Here is a 10,454-nt window from a genome sequence, read left to right as displayed (position 1 = left end):
TTACACACTCACCACCAGCAGTGTAGGCAGATATCTGTACAGAGTACACACTCACCACCAGCAGTGTAGGCAGATATCTGTACAGTGTACACACTCACCACCAGCAGTGTAGGCAGATATCTGTACAGTGTACACACTCACCACCAGCAGCGTAGGCAGATATCTGTACAGGGAACACACTCACCACCAGCAGTGTAGGCAGATATCTGTACAGTGTACGCACTCACCACCAGCAGTGTAGGCAGATATCTGTACAGTGTACACACTCACCACCAGCAGTGTAGGCAGATATCTGTACAGTGTACACACTCACCACCAGCAGTGTAGGCAGATATCTGTACAGTGTACATACTCACCACCAGCAGTGTAGGCAGATATCTGTACAGTGTACGCACTCACCACCAGCAGCTTAGGCAGATATCTGTACAGTGTACTCACTCACCACCAGCAGCTTAGGCAGATATCTGTACAGTGTACTCACTCACCACCAGCAGTGTAGGCAGATATCTGTACAGTGTACGCACTCACCACCAGCAGCTTAGGCAGATATCTGTACAGTGTACACACTCACCACCAGCAGCGTAGGCAGATATCTGTACAGTGTACTCACTCACCACCAGCAGTGTAGGCAGATATCTGTACAGTGTACGCACTCACCACCAGCAGTGTAGGCAGATATCTGTACAGTGTACACACTCACCACCAGCAGTGTAGGCAGATATCTGTACAGGGAACACACTCACCACCAGCAGCGTAGGCAGATATCTGTACAGTGTACACACTCACCACCAGCAGCGTAGGCAGATATCTGTACAGTGTACTCACTCACCACCAGCAGTGTAGGCAGATATCTGTACAGGGTACACACTCACCACCAGCAGCGTAGGCAGATATCTGTACAGGGTACACACTCACCACCAGCAGCGTAGGCAGATATCTGTACAGTGTACACACTCACCACCAGCAGTGTAGGCAGATATCTGTACAGAGTACACACTCACCACCAGCAGTGTAGGCAGATATCTGTACAGTGTACACACTCACCACCAGCAGTGTAGGCAGATATCTGTACAGTGTACACACTCACCACCAGCAGTGTAGGCAGATATCTGTACAGTGTACACACTCACCACCAGCAGTGTAGGCAGATATCTGTACAGTGTACACACTCACCACCAGCAGCGTAGGCAGATATCTGTACAGGGAACACACTCACCACCAGCAGTGTAGGCAGATATCTGTACAGTGTACGCACTCACCACCAGCAGTGTAGGCAGATATCTGTACAGTGTACACACTCACCACCAGCAGTGTAGGCAGATATCTGTACAGAGTACACACTCACCACCAGCAGTGTAGGCAGATATCTGTACAGTGTACACACTCACCACCAGCAGTGTAGGCAGATATCTGTACAGTGTACACACTCACCACCAGCAGTGTAGGCAGATATCTGTACAGTGTACACACTCACCACCAGCAGTGTAGGCAGATATCTGTACAGTGTACACACTCACCACCAGCAGTGCAGGCAGATATCTGTACTGGGTACACACTCACCACCAGCAGTGTAGGCAGATATCTGTACAGTGTACACACTCACCACCATCAGTGTAGGCAGATATCTGTACAGTGTACACACTCACCACCAGCAGTGTAGGCAGATATCTGTACAGTGTACATACTCACCACCAGCAGTGCAGGCAGATATCTGTACAGTGTACACACTCACCACCAGTAGTGTAGGCAGATATCTGTACAGTGTACACACTCACCACCAGTAGTGTAGGCAGATATCTGTAAAGTGTACACACTCACCACCAGCAGCGTAGGCAGATATCTGTACTGGGTACACACTCACCACCAGCAGTGTAGGCAGATATCTGTACAGTGTACACACTCACCACCAGCAGTGTAGGCAGATATCTGTACAGTGTACACACTCACCACCAGCAGTGTAGGCAGATATCTGTACAGGGAACACACTCACCACCAGCAGTGTAGGCAGATATCTGTACAGTGTACGCACTCACCACCAGCAGCTTAGGCAGATATCTGTACAGTGTACTCACTCACCACCAGCAGTGTAGGCAGATATCTGTACAGTGTGTACACACTCACCACCAGCAGTGTAGGCAGATATCTGTACAGTGTACACACTCACCACCAGCAGCGTAGGCAGATATCTGTACAGTGTACGCACTCACCACCAGCAGTGTAGGCAGATATCTGTACAGTGTACACACTCACCACCAGCAGTGTAGGCAGATATCTGTACAGTGTACACACTCACCACCAGCAGTGTAGGCAGATATCTGTACAGTGTACACACTCACCACCAGCAGCGTAGGCAGATATCTGTACAGTGTACGCACTCACCACCAGCAGTGTAGGCAGATATCTGTACAGTGTACACACTCACCAACAGCAGTGTAGGCAGATATCTGTACAGGGAACACACTCACCACCAGCAGTGTAGGCAGATATCTGTACAGGGTACACACTCACCACCAGCAGCGTAGGCAGATATCTGTACAGTGTACTCACTCACCACCAGCAGTGTAGGCAGATATCTGTACAGGGTACACACTCACCACCAGCAGCGTAGCCAGATATCTGTACAGTGCACACACTCACCACCAGCAGTGTAGGCAGATATCTGTACAGTGTACACACTCACCACCAGCAGTGTAGGCAGATATCTGTACAGTGTACACACTCACCACCAGCAGTGTAGGCAGATATCTGTACAGGGTACACACTCACCACCAGCAGCGTAGGCAGATATCTGTACAGTGTACTCACTCACCACCAGCAGCGTAGGCAGATATCTGTACAGTGTACACACTCACCACCAGCAGTGTAGGCAGATATCTGTACAGTGTACACACTCACCACCAGCAGTGTAGGCAGATATCTGTACAGTGTACAAACTCACCACCAGCAGTGTAGGCAGATATCTGTACAGTGTACACACTCACCACCAGCAGTGTAGGCAGATATCTGTACAGTGTACACACTCACCACCAGCAGTGCAGGCAGATATCTGTACAGTGTACACACTCACCACCAGCAGCGTAGGCAGATATCTGTACAGTGTACACACTCACCACCAGCAGTGTAGGCAGATATCTGTACAGGGAACACACTCACCACCAGCAGTGTAGGCAGATATCTGTACAGTGTACACACTCACCACCAGCAGCGTAGGCAGATATCTGTACAGTGTACACACTCACCACCAGCAGCGTAGGCAGATATCTGTACAGTGTACACACTCACCACCAGCAGTGTAGGCAGATATCTGTACAGTGTACACACTCACCACCAGCAGTGTAGGCAGATATCTGTACAGGGAACACACTCACCACCAGCAGTGTAGGCAGATATCTGTACAGTGTACACACTCACCACCAGCAGTGTAGGCAGATATCTGTACAGTGTACACACTCACCACCAGCAGTGTAGGTAGATATCTGTACAGTGTACACACTCACCACCAGCAGTGTAGGCAGATATCTGTACAGGGAACACACTCACCACCAGCAGTGTAGGCAGATATCTGTACAGTGTACACACTCACCACCAGCAGCGTAGGCAGATATCTGTACAGTGTACACACTCACCACCAGCAGCGTAGGCAGATATCTGTACAGTGTACACACTCACCACCAGCAGTGTAGGTAGATATCTGTACAGTGTACACACTCACCACCAGCAGTGTAGGCAGATATCTGTACAGGGAACACACTCACCACCAGCAGTGTAGGCAGATATCTGTACAGTGTACACACTCACCACCAGCAGCGTAGGCAGATATCTGTACAGTGTACACACTCACCACCAGCAGCGTAGGCAGATATCTGTACAGTGTACACACTCACCACCAGCAGTGTAGGCAGATATCTGTACAGTGTACACACTCACCACCAGCAGTGTAGGCAGATATCTGTACAGGGAACACACTCACCACCAGCAGTGTAGGCAGATATCTGTACAGTGTACACACTCACCACCAGCAGTGTAGGTAGATATCTGTACAGTGTACACACTCACCACCAGCAGTGTAGGTAGATATCTGTACAGGGTACACACTCACCACCAGCAGCGTAGGCAGATATCTGTACAGTGTACTCACTCACCACCAGCAGTGTAGGCAGATATCTGTACAGGGTACACACTCACCACCAGCAGCGTAGGCAGATATCTGTACAGTGTACACACTCACCACCAGCAGTGTAGGCAGATATCTGTACAGTGTACACACTCACCACCAGCAGTGTAGGCAGATATCTGTACAGTGTACACACTCACCACCAGCAGTGTAGGCAGATATCTGTACAGGGTACACACTCACCACCAGCAGCGTAGGCTGATATCTGTACAGTGTACTCACTCACCACCAGCAGCGTAGGCAGATATCTGTACAGTGTACACACTCACCACCAGCAGTGTAGGTAGATATCTGTACAGTGTACACACCACCACCAGCAGTGTAGGCAGATATCTGTACAGTGTACACACTCACCACCAGCAGTGTAGGCAGATATCTGTACAGGGTACACACTCACCACCAGCAGCGTAGGCAGATATCTGTACAGTGTACACACTCACCACCAGCAGTGTAGGCAGATATCTGTACAGTGTACACACTCACCACCAGCAGTGTAGGCAGATATCTGTACAGTGTACACACTCACCACCAGCAGTGTAGGCAGATATCTGTACAGTGTACACACTCACCACCAGCAGTGTAGGCAGATATCTGTACAGTGTACACACTCACCACCAGCAGCGTAGGCAGATATCTGTACAGGGAACACACTCACCACCAGCAGTGTAGGCAGATATCTGTACAGTGTACGCACTCACCACCAGCAGTGTAGGCAGATATCTGTACAGTGTACACACTCACCACCAGCAGTGTAGGCAGATATCTGTACAGTGTACACACTCACCACCAGCAGTGTAGGCAGATATCTGTACAGTGTACATACTCACCACCAGCAGTGCAGGCAGATATCTGTACAGTGTACACACTCACCACCAGTAGTGTAGGCAGATATCTGTACAGTGTACACACTTACCACCAGCAGTGTAGGCAGATATCTGTACAGTGTACACACTAACCACCAGCAGTGTAGGCAGATATCTGTACAGTGTGCACACTTACCACCAGCAGTGTAGGCAGATATCTGTACAGTGTACGCACTCACCACCAGCAGTGTAGGCAGATATCTGTACAGGGTACACACTCACCACCAGTAGTGTAGGCAGATATCTGTAAAGTGTACACACTCACCACCAGCAGTGTAGGCAGATATCTGTACAGTGTACACACTCACCACCAGCAGTGTAGGCAGATATCTGTACAGTGTACACACTCACCACCAGCAGTGTAGGCAGATATCTGTACAGTGTACACACTCACCACCAGCAGTGTAGGCAGATATCTGTACAGTGTACACACTCACCACCAGCAGTGCAGGCAGATATCTGTACAGGGTACACACTCACCACCAGTAGTGTAGGCAGATATCTGTACAGGGTACACACTCACCACCAGTAGTGTAGGCAGATATCTGTAAAGTGTACACACTCACCACCAGCAGTGTAGGCAGATATCTGTACAGTGTACACACTCACCACCAGCAGTGTAGGCAGATATCTGTACAGTGTACACACTCACCACCAGCAGTGTAGGCAGATATCTGTACAGTGTACACACTCATCACCAGCAGTGTAGGCAGATATCTGTACAGTGTACACACTCACCACCAGCAGTGTAGGCAGATATCTGTACAGGGTACACACTCACCACCAGCAGCGTAGGCAGATATCTGTACAGTGTACACACTCACCACCAGCAGTGTAGGCAGATATCTGTACAGTGTACTCACTCACCACCAGCAGCATAGGCAGATATCTGTACAGTGTACACACTCACCACCAGCAGCGTAGGCAGATATCTGTACAGTGTACACACTCACCACCAGCAGTGTAGGCAGATATCTGTACAGTGTACACACTCACCACCAGCAGTGTAGGCAGATATCTGTACAGTGTACACACTCACCACCAGCAGTGTAGGCAGATATCTGTACATTGTAAAAACTCACCACCAGCAGTGTAGGCAGATATCTGTACAGTGTACACACTCACCACCAGCAGCGTAGGCAGATATCTGTACAGGGAACACACTCACCACCAGCAGTGTAGGCAGATATCTGTACAGTGTACGCACTCACCACCAGCAGTGTAGGCAGATATCTGTACAGTGTACACACTCACCACCAGCAGTGTAGGCAGATATCTGTACAGTGTACACACTCACCACCAGCAGTGTAGGCAGATATCTGTACAGTGTACACACTCACCACCAGTAGTGTAGGCAGATATCTGTAAAGTGTACACACTCACCACCAGCAGCGTAGGCAGATATCTGTACTGGGTACACACTCACCACCAGCAGTGTAGGCAGATATCTGTACAGTGTACACACTCACCACCAGCAGTGTAGGCAGATATCTGTACAGTGTACACACTCACCACCAGCAGTGTAGGCAGATATCTGTACAGTGTACATACTCACCACCAGCAGTGTAGGCAGATATCTGTACAGGGTACACACTCACCACCAGTAGTGTAGGCAGATATCTGTAAAGTGTACACACTCACCACCAGCAGTGTAGGCAGATATCTGTACAGTGTACACACTCACCACCAGCAGTGTAGGCAGATATCTGTACAGTGTACACACTCACCACCAGCAGTGTAGGTAGATATCTGTACAGTGTACACACTCACCACCAGCAGTGTAGGCAGATATCTGTACAGTGTACACACTCACCACCAGCAGTGTAGGCAGATATCTGTACAGGGAACACACTCACCACCAGCAGTGTAGGCAGATATCTGTACAGGGTACACACTCACCACCAGCAGCGTAGGCAGATATCTGTACAGTGTACTCACTCACCACCAGCAGTGTAGGCAGATATCTGTACTGGGTACACACTCACCACCAGCAGTGTAGGCAGATATCTGTACAGTGTACACACTCACCACCAGCAGCGTAGGCAGATATCTGTACAGTGTACACACTCACCACCAGCAGTGCAGGCAGATATCTGTACAGTGTACACACTCACCACCAGCAGTGTAGGCAGATATCTGTACAGTGTACACACTCACCACCAGCAGTGTAGGCAGATATCTGTACAGTGTACACACTCGCCACCAGCAGTGTAGGCAGATATCTGTACAGTGTGTACACACTCACCACCAGCAGTGTAGGCAGATATCTGTACTGGGTACACACTCACCACCAGCAGCGTAGGCAGATATCTGTACAGTGTACACACTCACCACCACCAGTGTAGGCAGATATCTGTACAGTGTACACACTCACCACCAGCAGTGCAGGCAGATATCTGTACAGTGTACACACTCACCACCAGCAGTGTAGGCAGATATCTGTACAGTGTACACACTCACCACCAGCAGTGTAGGCAGATATCTGTACAGTGTACACACTCACCATCAGCAGTGTAGGCAGATATCTGTACAGTGTACATACTCACCACCAGCAGTGTAGGCAGATATCTGTACAGGGTACACACTCACCACCAGCAGCGTAGTCAGATATCTGTACAGTGTACACACTCACCACCAGCAGCGTAGGCAGATATCTGTACAGGGAACACACTCACCACCAGCAGTGTAGGCAGATATCTGTACAGTGTACGCACTCACCACCAGCAGTGTAGGCAGATATCTGTACAGTGTACACACTCACCACCAGCAGTGTAGGCAGATATCTGTACAGTGTACACACTCACCACCAGCAGTGTAGGCAGATATCTGTACAGTGTACATACTCACCACCAGCAGTGCAGGCAGATATCTGTACAGTGTACACACTCACCACCAGTAGTGTAGGCAGATATCTTAACAGTGTACACACTTACCACCAGCAGTGTAGGCAGATATCTGTACAGTGTACACACTAACCACCAGCAGTGTAGGCAGATATCTGTACAGTGTGCACACTTACCACCAGCAGTGTAGGCAGATATCTGTACAGTGTACGCACTCACCACCAGCAGTGTAGGCAGATATCTGTACAGGGTACACACTCACCACCAGTAGTGTAGGCAGATATCTGTAAAGTGTACACACTCACCACCAGCAGTGTAGGCAGATATCTGTACAGTGTACACACTCACCACCAGCAGTGTAGGCAGATATCTGTACAGTGTACACACTCACCACCAGCAGTGTAGGCAGATATCTGTACAGTGTACACACTCACCACCAGCAGTGTAGGCAGATATCTGTACAGTGTACACACTCACCACCAGCAGTGCAGGCAGATATCTGTACAGGGTACACACTCACCACCAGTAGTGTAGGCAGATATCTGTACAGGGTACACACTCACCACCAGTAGTGTAGGCAGATATCTGTAAAGTGTACACACTCACCACCAGCAGTGTAGGCAGATATCTGTACAGTGTACACACTCACCACCAGCAGTGTAGGCAGATATCTGTACAGTGTACACACTCATCACCAGCAGTGTAGGCAGATATCTGTACAGTGTACACACTCACCACCAGCAGTGTAGGCAGATATCTGTACAGGGTACACACTCACCACCAGCAGCGTAGGCAGATATCTGTACAGTGTACACACTCACCACCAGCAGTGTAGGCAGATATCTGTACAGTGTACACACTCACCACCAGCAGTGTAGGCAGATATCTGTACAGGGAACACACTCACCACCAGCAGCGTAGGCAGATATCTGTACAGTGTACACACTCACCACCAGCAGTGTAGGCAGATATCTGTACAGTGTACACACTCACCACCAGCAGTGTAGGCAGATATCTGTACAGTGTACACACTCACCACCAGCAGTGTAGGTAGATATCTGTACAGTGTACACTCACCACCAGCAGTGTATGCAGATATCTGTACAGTGTACACACTCACCACCAGCAGTGTAGGCAGATATCTGTACAGTGTACTCACTCACCACCAGCAGCGTAGGCAGATATCTGTACAGTGTACACACTCACCACCAGCAGCGTAGGCAGATATCTGTACAGTGTACACACTCACCACCAGCAGTGTAGGCAGATATCTGTACAGTGTACACACTCACCACCAGCAGTGTAGGCAGATATCTGTACAGTGTACACACTCACCACCAGCAGTGTAGGCAGATATCTGTACATTGTAAAAACTCACCACCAGCAGTGTAGGCAGATATCTGTACAGTGTACACACTCACCACCAGCAGCGTAGGCAGATATCTGTACAGGGAACACACTCACCACCAGCAGTGCAGGCAGATATCTGTACAGTGTACACACTCACCACCAGCAGTGTAGGCAGATATCTGTACAGTGTACACACTCACCACCAGCAGCGTAGGCAGATATCTGTACAGTGTACGCACTCACCACCAGCAGTGTAGGCAGATATCTGTTCAGCAGATGGTTATGAGAGATGAAGGTCACAGATATGAAGGTAAGTCGTGTAGGTGAGTACACAGGAATCTGCATGATCATAGGGACCTTCAGTCATTGGTGAAATTGTTACAGAAATCACCTCTGCATTAATTTTCTGTAGTGTGTACCCAGATTAACTCGTAGGACAGTGTAGTAAAGTAAGAGGATATAATAACATGGAGAACGGAGTAATAACATGGGGGTATATAATAACAGAGAACAGTATAATAAGATGAGGGCATACAATAACACAGAGTGCGGTATAATACTATGGAGAGCGGAATAATAACACTGGAGTATAATTACACAGAGAGTGGTATAATAACACAAGGGTATTTAATAACACTGAGGGTGGTGTAATAAAATGAGGGCACATAATACCATGGAGGGCAGAATAATAACACGAGGGCATACAATAACACGGAGATGGGTGTACTAACATGAGGGTATATAATACCATGGTGAGTGGTATAATAACAGAGAGCTGTGTAATAATACCAGGGCATACAATCAGTAGCACAGCAGTGTCTAAGAGTGAATGGGGATGTTTCCTGTGTGTTGGTGACTGAGGCTGCTAGCACAGAATAGATGGAGTGGTATAATAATAAGAGGGCGTACAATAATACAGAGATGGGTATAATAACTTGAGGGTATACAATAACATGGAGAGTGGTATAATAATACAGAGAACGGATAAGTAAAACATTGGCAAATAATAACACAGAGAGCATTGTAAATAACACAAAGGCATACAATAACACGAAGATTGGGGTAATAACATTATGACATATAATAACATGAAGAGCAGTTTAAAAAATTAAGAGAATATAATAACATGGAGAGCGAAATAATAACATGAGGTCACACAATAACACAAAGTGTAGTATAATAATACGAAGAACAATGTAATAACACAAGGACATATAATAACAC

General features: G+C 48.3%; 1 protein-coding gene across 1 annotated transcript in view; it reads right to left on the bottom strand.

Moving 5' to 3' along the window:
- Nucleotides 1-9,597, bottom strand: part of TIMMDC1 (translocase of inner mitochondrial membrane domain containing 1) — a 19,529-nt gene extending 9,932 nt beyond the window's left edge. The window contains exon 1 of the mRNA XM_075197856.1: nt 9,562-9,597. Coding sequence (XP_075053957.1) covers nt 9,562-9,597 — 36 coding nt within the window. The remainder of the gene's footprint in view (nt 1-9,561) is intronic.
- Between the last annotated feature and the right edge of the window lie 857 nt (nt 9,598-10,454).

This window comes from Mixophyes fleayi, chromosome 2, assembly GCF_038048845.1.
Source record: "Mixophyes fleayi isolate aMixFle1 chromosome 2, aMixFle1.hap1, whole genome shotgun sequence".
In the NCBI taxonomy this organism is placed as follows: Eukaryota; Metazoa; Chordata; class Amphibia; order Anura; family Limnodynastidae; genus Mixophyes; species Mixophyes fleayi.
Note: the sequence above shows the minus strand (reverse complement) of the source record. Positions and strands in the feature narration are given on the sequence as shown.